We start from the raw sequence: 15,815 nt of genomic DNA, 5'->3' as shown, positions 1-15,815 counted from the left end.
ACTTCAACCCAATCAACTAGACTTAGCTAGCTAGCTAGCTTAGAATCGACAAAAACGTTGTTTTCTAACTGTGCTCTAACAACTTTGATGTGAATTGAGGTGTTTTTTCCGGTTGGTTTTCACTTTGCCTTTTGTTTCAGTGGAAGATGTTGTATTTACTGCGTTTTGTGTGTACTTTGTTTTGTTGGTTTGTTTAATGCACTTTATACCATTGCCTTTTGAATGTTTGAGTGTTCAGTGATGATTTTGACTGGGTATTAATGGTTGTGTTGGATTGGCTAACCATTTTTCAAACCTGCTTATTCCTGTTTGAGGGAAAGAAGCTAAGACTATTAGGATATAGCCATTGTGTCCTTGACCATCTGTCAGTATTTCATTTATTTTCCTCCTTCCCTCTTTCCTTTCCTTTTATTTCTCCTCTTCCTCCTCCTCTTCTTTCTCTTCTGTAGGATGAGATGTCTAATGCTAACCGTGGAGGCTCCAAGTCCAACACCCCCATGTCTCCTAAAGGGGGCTCCAAGTCAGGGACCCCCATGTCTCCTAAAGGGGGCTCCAAGTCAGGGACCCCCATGTCTAGCCATGGTGGAGGCTCCAAGTCAGGGACCTCATTTGGGGCTCCCGCTCAAGGAGGAGGTTCCAAAATGTCCTCACAACAAGGTGGTTCTAAATCAGGCACCCCCATCTCTTCTCAAGGAGGGTCCAAATCGGGTACCCCTATGTCATCTCAAGGAGGGGACTCAAAGTCGGTTACCCCAATGTCCACACAAAACAGCGACTCTAGTTTGGTCACTCCACCATCTTCTCAAGGAGGAGGGTCTATGTCGGCCACTCCCATGTCTACTTCCGAGTCTGACATTGCCATGGCGTCGGTGAGCACGCCACTCCAGGAAGAGTTAAAGGAAGTGGGCAAGGGTCTGAACAGGAACCTGGACAGAAGCAACAGGAAGCCAGAGAACATCAGCAGTAAGAACACCACAGTACAGGAGGGTCAGGAAGGACAGGACTCAGAGCTGAGAGGAGGGTCAGGACCTCTCACAGGCACAGGTCAGGACTGCAGCTACCGGGCATAAACTGGGATAACATGGGGATTGGCTATGTTGGGGACTTGGATTTGTTATATTATAAAGACCTACCAAAATGTGTTTGGCATCACATTGGCTACACCACTGTATTCACTGTGTCAAACGTGCCATATGTCCCACAAGGATAGTAATCTAACATGTTATTCTCTCTCCTCTTCACACGCAGCAGATGATAACGCTGAGTCATTGGAGGTGCAGGCCATCATAGAGTCCACTCCTGAACTGGACATGGACCTTAGCGGCTACAGAGACGCCAGGTAGGGTCAACAGGAAGTAATGTTTCTATCTCGATCTCTGCATCTCTATCCTGAACACTCAATCATCATCTATGTGTCAAACTATACAGAAAATTCCTTCCAGCTTGGTCCTTTGAGCCGGCTATATAAAACATATCTACACAAACGTTATTTTATGATGGAATGTATTGTAGCTGTGGTCACTCTGATGACCTCTCTCCCTCCCTCCCCCTCCCATCCCCCTCCTCCCCATCCCTCTCTCCCTCCTCGTATCCCTCTCCGTATCCCTCTCCAGTACTCCTACTAAAGGAGTAGGTATAGAAAACATGGCGTTCGACAGGAACACTGAGTCTCTGTTTGCAGAGCTGTCCTCGGCAGGACCCGACATGGAAATAGACATAGCAGACATGGACGAGGGGGCCGACCTGCTGGGTAAGACACGCCCACCTTAGACACTATTCCAAGAATCATCTCATACCCACGCCTTGGGTAAATCTGGAGAACTCTGCCTCAATCCCAAATGATTGGCAAAGACTGAAACCTGTGTGTACATGCCATATACTAGGATGGACTCTCCTTTCTACAGAAATAGTTAGCCATTTCTCCCCATCACATTAACTTTCTTTATCTCCATACTGCATAAGTCATCTCATTATGTCATTATTTTCTTGGTTCCTCTCTTCAGACGAGTTTTCTGGTGTGTATTCACCATTCCATTCATTCTCCTTGCACTTCTCCCTTATCACTCATCACCCTCTCTCTAGTTCTCCCCTTTTAGCTCCCAAACTATGTCTAAAATATACAGTGGGATCTCCGTGTTGGTGAGGTCGTAGGTTAGGTGTTCTTTAGGCTGTTTATAGACCAGTCGGAGTCCCCGTAGAGTCGTGTGCTGTTAGGTGATTGTCAAGATAATCTGTTTTGTTTTCCACCTCACATTGCCAGCATGGGTGTCAGACACAGACCTTAACTTCCTGGGTAAGACTGAAGGAGGGTGTGTATCATGTGTTTTATATCATTCCATTTTAGAAAGGAGGAATTTCAATTTCTTCCCTTTTTTCCCTTTTCGTCCCTCCTTTTCCTCTCTCTCCTCCTAAGGTATGGGTCGTGAAGTGGAGCATCTCATCCACGAGAACACTCAGCTGCTGGAGACCAAGTAAATTGTGTTTTCAAATCACCTGCATCCATGCTCAAGAAATCAACTTAACATGAATTAATCGAGCAAGAATGTTCCATGTTGTGCAATAGACAGCACACTACTGCCACCTGTTGTTCACGGAGGGATTTAGCTTTCATCAAAGAGAGAGTTCACCCAGGTCCCAGAGAAAGTGTGTGTGTGTAGGGCCTAATGATCATGCCATCTAATATTTATCTTCCGTCTCGTCAGAAATGCATTGAACGTGGTGAAGAATGACCTGATAGCGCGTGTGGATGAGCTGTCGTGTGAGAAGGAGGTGTTGCAGGGAGAGCTGGAGGCTGTGACTCAGGCCAAGACCAGACTGGAGGAGAAGAACAAGGAACTGGAGGACGAACTCAAGAAGTCAGTCTCTACTCTACCCTACCGCTCTGTCTGTTTTCTTTCCCTCTTTAGATGAATATAGGATCCCCAGGCATGTCCTGTGTGTGTGTGTGTGTGTCCTGTGTGTGTTCATCTCCAGTGTGTGTGTCCTGTGTGTGTTCATCTCCAGTGTGTGTGTCCTGTGTGTGTTCATCTCCAGTGTGTGTTTCTCTCTTAGGGTTCGGGCCGAGGCAGAAGAGGCCAAAACGAAGACCAAGACTGAGAACAATGAGGAAGATGTGAGTTCTGTGCATGTGTGTGTATGTGTTTGCTGAGATATATATATATGTGTGTGTGTGTGTGTGTGTGTGTGTGTGTAATGAGGTTGCTGATACCATTCCTGGCAGGCGGATGTTCCCACAGCCCAGAGGAAGAGGTTCACCAGAGTAGAGATGGCCAGAGTCCTCATGGAGAGGAACCAGTACAAGGAGAGACTGATGGAGCTACAGGAAGCTGTACGATGGACAGAGATGATACGGTAGGGAGAGGGGGGAGAGGAATCTTGTGATTAAAGCTGAGCTAGTCCAAAACAAAATGATGCATATTGAAGTGTTTTTGTATTTTGTATTCCACTCACACAATGTTCTTATTGATAAACATGCACCCCTTCTAGTTAGTCTTTTGTGTTTTCTCTCCTGGGCGATTCTAGCTAGTTGAGTAACAAGATCGTTTTTGTCTCAGCTGAATAGGGATCAGTCATTAAATGTGTTATCTTCCCCTCAGAGCATCAAGAGAGAATCCAGCCGCCGCAGACAAGAAGAAATCCAGCATCTGGCAGTTGTAAGCTTCCCTCCCCCTTTTTCTACCACCACTCCTTTTCTTCACTCCTTCAATACAATCCTTCCCCTTTACTGCACATCTCTCCCTTTCTCTTTACACTCTACATCTAGGAGCTGGCATACCATACTTTTAGCTAAAGCCACTGTAAAATTGTTGATGATTATTTAATATGATTTCCCCTTTTGTTTTTTGTTTTGTCTTTTTTATTTAATTTTTTCACATTTTGATCTCCAGTGTGTAGGTAAACCTTTGACAGGCTAATGGGTCTTCTTGATTCAGGTTCTTAACAAACAAATCAACAAACCAGGGAGTGCCTGCCTGATCAGGGAATGGCTTTTTAGTTGAAGTGTCATTTTGTTTTCATTGTAAGTCGGAGTGAGTTCAAATTGAGTGAAATCTCCCAAGGGAAACCAACACTTTTCCTCTGCTTTAAAACGTTTAAAAAACTATTCACCTACAAATGAAAGACAGAAGTGTGTGTGTGTGTGTGAGCGCATGTATCAGTGTGCTTCAGCCTAGTACACGTATTAAATATATTTTACTGAAATGTATTAGAAATGGCCAATTCCTGATCTAGGCTCTCCCTGGAATGGTTATGGTGTGTGGTTGGTTTATGAATGACATGTTTTGTTGGACAGTGGTGTAATGCATCTGACTAATGATTCATTTTTATTTTGGGCAGGGGGTAAAGCCTTTATCTGTTGGAGAGGGGGGCGTAACTAATTAGTGTTGGAGAGGGGTTGTGTGTGTTAAATGCATGTTTATTTATGATGAAATCCCCTGTCTCTCCTGTTGCCCTCTGCTCCTTTGGTCCCTCTCTCTGTTGTATCCTTCCTGATGTTGTTGTTGTCATGTCTGTATGCAGGAGGTGTGTTGGGATGGGTGATGGGGGGAGAAAGAGGGTATATGTAGTGGAATGGATAGTTGTATTCTAGAGTCAGATACTGTAAACCGTATGTAATCTCTGGTTGGACATATTTCTAAACTGATACACTGAGTTTAGGCTTGAGGCTACTTTCTGCTATATGGAGAGGGTAATACAGTCCATCCATATGTTTTGACCTGATGGACTGTAGCTATTTGATCTTCAACCAAAATAATCCTGATTTTATTTATGGACCTAGTCTTTTCATCTCACTCTGTTACATTAACAGGCATCGTCTCTAGAGCTGGAATAAGCAGCAATAGTTTGTAACTGTGTTGTGTTCTGTGTTGACTTACTAACTGCCTGGTTCGTGTTACAGTATTAACCAATGCATTCCCTGCTCTCCCATCCCCTGTAAAATTACTGAGTGGAGACTCGCTTGCTGTTAAACCCTGCTTTTGGTCGGTGTAGTCTGGTCTAACCAATGTGATTGAGAAAGGTCTCTTTGCATTATGGCACTGGAACAACAAACATTGTTCTGACCTTTTTGACAGTTTGCCAAGCTCTGTATGGCTCTGGTTTTGGCTGTGATTTGGGAACTCAAATGGGTGATTTGGGGGGGGGGGGTGTAGTAGTAATCGACTGTTGATTTGATTATTTATCCCTTAAACCCTGCCGCTGCTGCTTTGTCTACCCTCCATATGTGTCTCTGTGCTCTTTCTTTCCACCTCCTCCTTCGTTATCCCTCCCTCTCTCCCTCCCTCCCTCCCTCCCTCCCTCCCTCCGTCCTCCAGTTTCAGTCGGTTGTTCAGTTCGAGTGGCGGAGCGGCTAAGAAGCCTGCGGAGGCTGCGCCAGTGAATGTGAAGTACAACGCCCCCTCCTGCCAGGTCCAGCCCTCTGTGAAGAAGAGGAGCGCAGCTCTGCAACAGCTACCCAGCGACAAGAGCAAGGCCTTCGACTTCCTCAATGAGGAGTGAGTGTTGGAGACGTATACCCATCTGTCCATTCACTCATGATCCACCCATTTATTCATGCAGTCTTTCACGCATCAAGGTTTCAATCATCCTTCGGCCCCGCCTCCATGCCACCATCCATTCTTCAGTTCATTTACCCATCTACACTGGATAATATGTTCAGAATAGATTAGATGTTTTTGATGCTATTTTCTCCCCTCCCCCCTCCTCCCCCAATCCAGGTCTGAGGCAGGCAACATGGTGTCTCGTAGGGAGCAGAAGAGAGCCCAGTACAGACAGGTGAAAGCCCACGTTCAGAAGGAGGAGGACGGCAGGGTACAGGCCTACGGGTGGAGCCTGCCGCAGAAATTCAAGGTAGGACAAGTGTCTTTGTGCATTACTTTATATTACAGACTTTTTCTAGATATTTTAGAAAAATATGTTAGGTTAGGTTCAGTGACTCCAGGTACGCTGACCACACTGTGTTATATTACAGGTGGCCAACGGTGGTCAGACGTTAGAGAACAAGATGAAGAATCTACCTGTACCCGTCTACCTCCGACCGCTGGACGAGAAAGATGCTACCATGAAGGTGTGTGTGCATGTGTATACCTTTCCTTACCTTGTATTTCTCTCCAGATATGTGCTGTATTGCTAACTGTGTGTCTCCCTCCCGTAGTTGTGGTGTGCTGCGGGTGTGAACCTGTCGGGGGGTAAGACTCGTGACGGCGGGTCTATAGTAGGAGCCAGTGTGTTCTACAGTGACCTGACCAGTCCTGGTCCTGAGAGCCCTCTCAGGAAGATAGGATCACAGAGCAGTCTGGACAAACTGGACCAGGACCTAAAGGTACATATACACGCCACACACAGTCACATGGTCATACAGCACACACACATGCATGCGCTCATACAATACAGACAGACAGGCTCATAAGACACACACACATGCGTGTACTTACAGTAAAGACACACACTTATACACCTTTTTCCGGTGTGTGTGTGTGTGTTTGTGTGTGTAGGAGCAGGAGAAGGAGCTGCGCCACCAGGAGGAGCTGTCCTCTCTGGTGTGGATCTGTACCAGTACTCAGGCCACCACTAAGGTCATCGTCATCGATGCCAACCAGCCTGGGAACGTCCTGGAGAACTTCTTTGTCTGCAACTCTCATGTCCTCTGCATCGCCAGTGTGCCAGGTCTGTGTGTGTTCGTTTGTGTGTGTGGGTCAAGTGTGTGTGCGTTTGATATGAACTCAAGACACAGCAAAATATGTTTATTTGTTTTGATTGTAGCTAACCATAACATGTTTATTTATACACGTTTATATATGGTGTGTGTGTGTGTGTGTGTGTGTGTGTGTGTGCGCGGTCGTGGGTGTGTGTGTCAGGTGCCAGAGAGACAGACTACCCGGCAGGGGAGGAGGTGCCCCATGACGCGGGGTCGGCTGCTGAGGGTGGGACTCTGGAAGCCAGCACAACCAGTAGTTGCTCAAGGGGTGAAGCTGGAGTGCTGGCAGGGATCAATGTAGTTGGCTGCTCTACAGAGGGGGCAGTGGCTACCCCCCAGACAGCAGGAGCAGAGAATGACACCGACACAGGTAAGATTAGTACACGCACGCACGCAGGCGCACACACATACAGTTGAACTCGGAAGTTTACATATACTTAGGTTGGAGTCATTAAAACTCGTTTTTCAACCACTCCACACATTTCTTGTTAACAAACTACAGTTTTGGCAAGTCGGTTAGGACATCTACTTTGTGCAAGACACAAGTTATTTTTTGACAACAATTGTTTACAGACAGATTATTTCACTTATAATTCACTGTATCACAATTCCAGTGGGTCAGAAGTTTACATACAGTAAGTTGACTGTGCCTTTAAACAGCTTGGAAAATTCCAGAAAATAATGTCATGGCTTTAGAAGCTTCTGATAGGCTTTTCAGTCAATTGGAGGTGTACCTGTGGATGTATTTCAAGGCCAACCTTCAAACTCAGTGCCTCTTTGCTTGACATCATAGGAAAATCAAAAGAAATCAGCCAAGACCTCAGAAAAAAAATTGTAGACCTCCACAAGTCTGGTTCATCCTTGGGAGCAATTTCCAAACGCCTGAAGGTACCACGTTCATCTATACAAACAATAGTACGCAAGTATAAACACCAATGGACCACGCAGCCGTCATACCGCTCAGGAAGGAGACGCGTTCTGTCTCCTAGAGATTAATGTACTTTAGTGCGAAAAGGTCAAATCAATCCCAGAACAACAGCAAAGGACCTTGTGAAGACGCTATATCCACAGTAAAACGAGTCCTATATCGACATAACCTGAAAGGCCGCTCAGCAAGGAAGAAGCCACTGCTCCAAAACCACCATAAAAAAGCCAGACTACGGTTTGCAACTGCACATGGGACAAATATCGTACTTTTTGGAGAAATGTCCTCTGGTCTGATGAAACAAAAATAGAACTGTTTGGCCATAATGACCATCGTTATGTTTGGAGGAAAAAGGGGCTGGCTTGCAAGCCGAAGAACACCATCCCAACCGTGAAGCACGGGGGTGGCAGCATCATGCTGTGGGGGTGCTTTGCTGCAGGAGGGACTGGTGCACTTCACAAAATAGATGGCATCATGAGGAAGGAAAATTATGTGGATATATTGAAGCAACATCCCAAGACATCAGTCAGGAAGTTAAAGCTTGGTCGCAAATGGGTCTTCCAAATGGACAATGACCCCAAGCATACTTCCAAAGTTGTGGCAAAATGGCTTAAAGACAACAAAGTCAAGGTATTGGAGTGGCCATCACAAAGCCCTGACCTCAAGTGTTTAAACCCTTTACAATGAAGATCTGTGAAGTTATTTGGATTTTTACGAATTATCTTTGAAAGACAGGGTCCTGAAAAAGGGACGTTTCTTTTTTTGCTGAGTTTATATACACTACCGTTCAAAAGTTCGGGGTCACTTAGAAATGTCCTTGTTTTTATTGGTCAGTCTGAGATATGGCTTTTTCTTTGCAACTCTGCCTAGGTCAGCATCCCGGAGTCGCCTCTTCACTGTTGACGTTGAGACTGGTGTTTTGCGGGTACTATTTAATGAAGCTGCCAGTTGACGACCTGTGAGGCGCCTGTTTCTCAAACTAGACACTCAAATGTATTTGTCCTCTTGCTCAGTTGTGCACCGGGGCCTCCCACTCCTGTTTCTATTCTGGTTAGAGCCAGTTTGCGCTGTTCTGTAAAGGGATTAGTACACAGCGTTGTACGAGATCTTCAGTTTCTTGGCAATTTCTCACATGGAATAGCCTTCATTTCTCAGAACAAGAATAGAGTGACGAGTTTCAGAAGAAAGTTATTTGTTTCTGGCCATTTTGAGCCTGTAATCGAACCCACAATTGCTGATGCTCCAGATACTCAACTAGTCTCAAGAAGGCCAGTTTTATTGCTTCTTTAATCAGCACAACAGTTTTCAGCTGTGCTACCATAATTGCAAAAGGGTTTTTTAATGATCAATTAGCCTTTTTTTAAATTATAAACCTGGATTAGCAAACACAATGTGCCATTGGAACACAGGACTAATGGTTGCTGATAATGGGCCTCTGTACGCCTATGTAGATATTCCATTAAAAATCTGCCGTTTCCAGCTACAATAGCCATTTACAACATTAAGAATGTCTACAATGTATTTCTGATCAATTTGATGTTATTTTAATGGACAAAAAAATTGCTTTTCTTTCGAAAACAAGGACATTTCTAACTGACCCCAAACTTTTGAACGGTTGTGTGTGGCCAATTCACTATATTATATATATATATATATATATATATATATATATAATATAGTGAATTGGCCATACGTTCAAAAGTATGAAAATGTATGCACTCACTAACTGTAAGTCGCTCTGAATAAGAGCGTCTGCTAAATGACTAAAATGTAAATGTAAAATATATTATTTATTATTATATACTTTCTCTGGCCCAGCCAATATTGGAAACGTGGAGGCGCTAGTTGCTGCATCTGCTGCGGCTCAGAGAGAGCTGTAGCAGGCTAAAAGGTGCGCAGACACGCACAGTTTTCTTTCTCTTAACACAGCACGACAAGCCTGAAACCTGCCCGGCCCAAATCAATTCACAGAATTTGAGCCCCAGCCAAGTATAAGACCGGGCTGGGCCGTCGGGCCGCGTCAGAGTTAGGTTGAGAATGAGAACTCTACTATACATACACACATTACTCTGTATTGGGATACAGAGATTCTCTATTGAATAAGTCTGTTCTTACACATACAGTATCTCCTTCTCTCCTCCCTGTGTAGACTCCAAGGCTGCAGAGGAGGCTACTGAAGCTACAGAGGCCAGTGCAGGTCCTGCAGGCCCGGAGCATGACTTAAGTCAGAGGGGAGTCTACACTGAACATGTCTTCACTGACCCTCTGGGTGTACAGAGCACTAGTCCTGGGGAGACGCCAGCCAACTACACACAGAGGTATGGGATACATGGATGCACACAACACACACACACACACACACACACACACACACACACACACACACTAACACACTAACATCCTGTTTCTGTTCTCAGGGAGTCTGATCTGGTAAAGGATGGTGTTAGCTCCAACCCTAACCCAGAGGAACAGGACCTGATGAGAGAAGAAGCCCAGAAGATGAGCAGTGTTTTACCCACCATGTGGCTTGGGGCACAGAACGGATGGTGAGACGCTGATTGATTAATCAATCAATCAGATCAGTTTATCAATCTCATATTGATCTAATCAGTCAAATGTGTGTGTGTGTTCACTCTGTGGTCTGTGTGTGTGTGTTCCAGTGTGTACGTGCACTCATCAGTGGCCCAGTGGAGGAAGTGTCTCCACTCTATAAAGCTGAAGGACTCTATCCTGGGCATCGTCCATGTGAAGGGGAGAGTGTTGGTGGCTCTAGCTGATGGAACACTGGCTATCTTCCACAGAGGAGTGGGTAAGGCTGATGTGTTTCCATATGTTTTCTTACATGTGTTTGTGTGCATTATGTGACTTTAATTTATCTTACATATTTGTGTGTATTTGTGTGCCTAGCGCCATACCATAATCTTATGTGAGTGTGTCAATTAAAGGATTCCTACATTGGTGCTTACACACCTCTCTTACTCTCCCTCTCTACAGATGGTCAGTGGGACCTGACTAACTACCACCTGTTAGACCTGGGCAGACCCCACCACTCTATCCGCTGTATGACCGTGGTTCACGACAAGGTCTGGTGTGGCTACAGGAACAAGATCTACGTGGTCCAGCCCAAAGCCATGAAGATAGAGGTACATCTGACCCATTCATGGACATGCGCACACACACAGAATAACCCCCACACACACAAGAACCCACACACACAGACTCAGTCCACAGATTATAGTTGTAACCTCCTCTCCTTTTCCATCCTCTCTCTTCTCTTTCTCCATCTCGCCCCCTCTCTCCCACTGTAGAAGTCGTTTGATGCCCACCCCCGTAAGGAGAGCCAGGTGAGACAGCTGGCGTGGGATGGAGATGGTATCTGGGTGTCCATCCGACTGGACTCTACTCTGAGACTGTTCCATTCCCACACACACCAACACCTGCAGGACGTTGACATAGAGCCCTATGTCAGCAAGATGCTGGGTGAGGAACCAAGGGCATTTACACCAGTTGTAGTTGATGTGTGTTCTACGTTCTATGCTTCTAACGCAACTTGGTTGTGGTGTTTGTGTCCTCGTTGTTAGCTAGTTTTGAATGATATGGGACAGGGGTTCATAGCATTAGCAAGCCAAAGTGACATACAGGAAATACAGACCCATACTTCATTATTTATATTTTCTTAATGTGTCATGTTGGTCTCCGTCAGGTACGGGGAAGCTGGGCTTCTCGTTTGTCAGGATCACAGCTCTCATGGTGTCCTGTAACCGTCTCTGGGTCGGCACTGGCAATGGAGTCATCATCTCTATACCTCTCACTGACAGTAAGGGGAAGTAATGTCTCTCTCACTCTCCATCCCCCTCTCCCTGTGCCCTCCACTCTCTCCCCTCTCTCTTTTTAATGATACATCTCTCTCTCCATCATTCTCTCTCCCCTCCCTATCTCTATTTAATGAAAAATCTCTCTAGCCCTCCATCTATCCAACCTCTCTCTATTTGAATGACTAATCTCTCTCTCCATCCTTCCGTCTATCTTCCCTCTCTCTATTTAATGATTAATCTCTCTCTCTCTCTAGCCAATAAGGTGATTGCTGGGCCAGGTAAACCTGGCGGAGTGATCCGTGTCTATGGTGATGAGAACAGTGACAAGGTGACGGCTGGAACCTTTGTACCCTTCTGCTCCATGGCTCACGCTCAGCTCTGTTTCCATGGTCACCGAGACGCTGTCAAGTTCTTCACCGCTGTCCCAGGTAACTTCACTTCCTTTTCCCTCTCTTCTTCTCCTCCTCGTCCTGCCTTTTAACTGATGAAGGTCCTCCCGCCCCCCCAGGTCAGGTGATCCCGTCAGGTGCGGGCGGAGCAGCAGAGGCGGGGGGTGACAGTGGGGCAGAGGAGCACCCTCAACAGCAGCTGGAAAAGTCTGTTCTGGTGATGAGTGGAGGAGAGGGATACATCGACTTCAGGATGGGTGAGTTGGCATGGACGATCATATCAGACAATCAATTGACAAGTACAGTCACTATATGGCAGGGCATGAAAACATAGATATTTGTATGAGTTGAAGTGGCTTAATGTTTCTGTGTGTGTCTTTGTATGTGTAGGTGACGAGGCTGGGGAGACTGAAGAGCCACTGGATGAGCCCACTCTGAAGCTGCAGCCGTTCCTGGCCAAAGCTGAGAGGAGTCACCTGATCGTTTGGCAGGTCATGGACAGCCAGGTCTGAACTTTTAACCCCTGACCTCTGACCATGCCACGGAGATTAGGAGCCTGTTTAAAGCAGGAACAAGCTGTCCAATCAGATTCACTCTTCTGCATGTTTATTTTTGTTTATTTATTTTCTTCTAATTTTGGTTTTGTATCTTTGTTTTGTTTTACGGTTATTTTTTATGAATTTTTTTATTTTACTGATTGAATTGTATTTTAAATCTGATACAAGCCTGTTGCTCTTCTATTATTATCATTATTATTACTAGAATGATTATTAGTGAAAACAAAATAATTAGTTTATTTAACTTTATTAGATCATGTTTTGCACCTGGTTTTCTATTGGACGTTTAGGGTCCAACCCCTCTGTCCAAATACTGTGTGGTGATTGGTGGAATCAATGCAGGGTCAGGGTGTGTCTTTGGCCTCCCTCTCCTCCTCTCTGCTTTCTTTCAGATAGACAGAGAGGAGACAATACGGTATAAGACACCTGTACACAGGAGAATAATGATGGTTCATTGGTTATGATGTGTTTTGAAATGCAAAACCAAAACCACCCCATGATGTCTCACATCGTCCAATAAGAAAGAAGGGATTACAGGACAATCCAGTAAGGGAGCCAATCCTGTGTGTCCTGAATGACACAGGTGTGCTCTTCTTGCGTGATAGATTTTATTTTGTGAGAACATGGCTCTTGATTGTATGCAAGACAGTTTAATCAATTGTCAGAGTTTTCTGGACCTGGGATCAGTGTTGTCCTCCATGACTGGGCTTATGTTTAGGCAAACCTAATAGATCACTGATCAATCATGTCCGTAGCTGCAGGGGCAGAGAATCGCCTTGTTTCAATACTTTCGAAATGCACCTTTTCTTTCTAGTGGTAATGATTAACATGTTTGGAATCATGATTGAAATAGGATGGATACATATAGATTAGTAATTTATTACCTCACGGAAGGAAGGCAGGGTTGCATTTCAAGAGTTGGAACGGGGCCTCCGTCTTTAGTTTCTGGGCCCCTTCCTTCCTTCCCTCCTTCCTTCCCACCCTCCTTCCCTCCCCCCTTCCCTCCCTCCCTCCCACCAGCTAGAGCTTGCAGACACTTTATGAAAATCAACGACTGCCTTATGTTTGAAAGTTGAAAAAAAATATTGAAAACTACATTATGGACTTTAAGTGTGACAGAGTATTTATTCCTATGTGAAAGAATGTTACTCGGCCGGTTACCAAATAAAGTAAATGTGTAATGTGCGGCCCTGTAGCAGCATGTTCAGCCCCGTCTTCCTGTAGATACAATAACATTTTGCCAGACAGATAGTCTTTGTTAAAAGGATCATGGTGTATAGAATAGAGATATATTTTTAAGCTGTCATCTCTGCAAATGAACTAAGAGCACTCTCCGAGAGCAGAGATGTTAGTGTATAATAGCTGGCTTCTGGAATCTTTTGTACGCTGAGGGTAGATGTTACCCATAGGCACAGATCTAGGATCACTTTATCCTCTGTAAATCCCAACGTGAACCATTAAGGGGAACAACTCAACACTGACCTTAGATCAGCGTCTAGGGAAAACGTCTATCTTCTACCTTTTGTACACTAGGGTGCAGGGTGGCTGTGTTCTCTGACCAGACATGCTCCACCCTGATAGGTTGATATGATACTGAAGTGTTCAGAGACTCTCCTACTCTCCTATTTTTATTAACTTTTTGTACATTTAGTCTTTTAGACTCTCACTGTGGTTGCATCTCAAATGACACATTATTGATTCCCCATCTAGTACACTATTTTGGCCAGGCTAGTAGAAAGAAGTGCACTAGAAAGGGGGTAAGGTTTCAATTGACAAATGCGGCATGTGTCTCTGGTCTGTGTATCAACAGACTTTGCTGGTGTCTGTTACTCCGGTGTCTGTCCTGAGGAGTGAAAGTGTGTGTGTGTTTCTCCTCTCCAGGAGAAGACCCCTCATCGCAGTTTAGCCATTTCAGTATTTATTTCTATGAAAGAGCCTTTGCAGTTCAGAATGTAACTTTGTACAATATGAAATATGACCATATATATTAATATAAATATGTATATGAAACATTGAAATGGCTTGGGTTTATTGTTTTGACAATGATTGTTATTGGAATGGTCAATACATGAGTGGTTGAATTAGAGAGAGAGAGTAACTTCTGAGCTATGCACTACATCCACAGGGGGGGGGTTGAGTTTACTGGGTAGAAGTTGTCATTGGGCAGAGATCTAGGAACAGCTTATCCTCACAAAATCCTTCATTACGGCTAAGGTGAAATGTGTAAAACAGAACAGTGCCTAAGATCAGCTTCTTCCTGGAGGTTGATGAACAGGTCACGGTTCCCCCCCAAAGAAACCTGTCGTGTTGCTGTGATGCATCACCTATGTACTGCTACAGCGTCTCAGCCTTATTCTTTTAGCAATCAATTAAACTGACTTTTGTGGGGAAACTCTTGTCCTTTCGTTATTTGGCTTTTTCCAACTTATTGAAATCATTATCAGGTGCTCTTGACTTTACCAGACATGGGTTTTTCCAATACAGGAGGTGCACTTAAAATTGACCTCTTAAAAGATAAGAAAACATACAGCATACATCATTTATGTGTAAACCAAACACAATGGATGTCCATGTTCAGCAGTAGCCAGCACCCTGGAGAATGACTGACCAGAGGTTAACTCTGCAGGGAGAAAGAGGGTTGGTTTTCCTTTATGGCTGTGGGGCACTGCCTGGTGAAGGTCAAGGACTACCTCTGGAAACACCCTCTATCGTTCTCTGCTACAGTATCGATTGCCTTAGGTTAGGCAGAAACCAACATTTAGCACAACTCTGTCTCATGTTGCCCTGAAACAGTATCTCTCTGCTGTACGTGGGTGTCTACATTAACTGGACAGATGATAACCTTGCAAGACCAGACAGAGCGCCTGTAATCAATGAAACGCCTTGATTTCAATGCAGTGTTTAAGTATTTACTTTTACATATAGCATCATACCATAATATCAGACCTGTAGCCTAGCCTACTGCAATAGCAAAGTCTCTATTTGAACTCCTGAAAAGAGATCATCCTTCACTGAAGAAAACACATTCACTTTTCTTCCTTGCCACCAGGTGTCAGTGTTGCCCCACAGTCTGGTGGCACCTGGAAGGGGACATTACTAGAAGCCAATAGAAACACTTCTCCCTTTGTTCAAATTGGCTTTTAACTGTTCTATTCATGGGTTTAATGTTCCATTCCATACCAATAATGTACAAAATCTGCGATGGCACAATAGCCATGTGTGAAATTTGGTGCCTCTATCACAAAAGTCACAATTGTTTCACTTAGCTGCTGGACTGTAAGGATTTCATAACATTTATGTTAGTGCTATCAGGTTGTGAGGATGTATGGATGGTGACTTTGGACAGGACACATGGATGGGGTGATAGTAATGGTCACGCATGCCTGGCTTGCTGCGCTGCCCCCCTGGCCCACACATTTACACCACCGATATCAG

General features: G+C 44.8%; 1 protein-coding gene across 8 annotated transcripts in view; it reads left to right on the top strand.

Moving 5' to 3' along the window:
- spag9b (sperm associated antigen 9b) overlaps positions 1-14,772 on the top strand; it is a 49,216-nt gene extending 34,444 nt beyond the window's left edge. For 3 of the 8 annotated variants that reach the window (XM_041858743.1, XM_041858740.1, XM_041858744.2), the window contains 23 exons: positions 450-1,044; positions 1,249-1,339; positions 1,614-1,750; positions 2,414-2,471; positions 2,703-2,855; positions 3,052-3,112; positions 3,221-3,351; positions 3,597-3,653; positions 5,313-5,492; positions 5,715-5,847; positions 5,969-6,064; positions 6,152-6,319; positions 6,492-6,663; positions 6,855-7,064; positions 9,769-9,937; positions 10,037-10,165; positions 10,280-10,428; positions 10,614-10,762; positions 10,928-11,099; positions 11,323-11,436; positions 11,689-11,862; positions 11,943-12,080; positions 12,214-14,772. In XM_041858743.1, coding sequence (XP_041714677.1) covers positions 450-1,044; positions 1,249-1,339; positions 1,614-1,750; positions 2,414-2,471; positions 2,703-2,855; positions 3,052-3,112; positions 3,221-3,351; positions 3,597-3,653; positions 5,313-5,492; positions 5,715-5,847; positions 5,969-6,064; positions 6,152-6,319; positions 6,492-6,663; positions 6,855-7,064; positions 9,769-9,937; positions 10,037-10,165; positions 10,280-10,428; positions 10,614-10,762; positions 10,928-11,099; positions 11,323-11,436; positions 11,689-11,862; positions 11,943-12,080; positions 12,214-12,335 — 3,558 coding nt within the window. In that variant the 3' untranslated portion in view covers positions 12,336-14,772. Of the gene's footprint in view, positions 1-449; positions 1,045-1,248; positions 1,340-1,613; positions 1,751-2,260; positions 2,294-2,413; positions 2,472-2,702; positions 2,856-3,051; positions 3,113-3,220; positions 3,352-3,596; positions 3,655-3,887; positions 3,891-5,310; positions 5,493-5,714; positions 5,848-5,968; positions 6,065-6,151; positions 6,320-6,491; positions 6,664-6,854; positions 7,065-9,768; positions 9,938-10,036; positions 10,166-10,279; positions 10,429-10,613; positions 10,763-10,927; positions 11,100-11,322; positions 11,437-11,688; positions 11,863-11,942; positions 12,081-12,213 lie in introns of all 8 variants that reach the window. The other 5 variants (XM_041858741.1, XM_041858742.2, XM_041858737.1 and 2 more) reach the window with 4 other exon arrangements.
- Positions 14,773-15,815: the final 1,043 nt, after the last annotated feature.

Source organism: Coregonus clupeaformis, chromosome 31, assembly GCF_020615455.1.
Source record: "Coregonus clupeaformis isolate EN_2021a chromosome 31, ASM2061545v1, whole genome shotgun sequence".
In the NCBI taxonomy this organism is placed as follows: Eukaryota; Metazoa; Chordata; class Actinopteri; order Salmoniformes; family Salmonidae; genus Coregonus; species Coregonus clupeaformis.
Note: the sequence above shows the minus strand (reverse complement) of the source record. Positions and strands in the feature narration are given on the sequence as shown.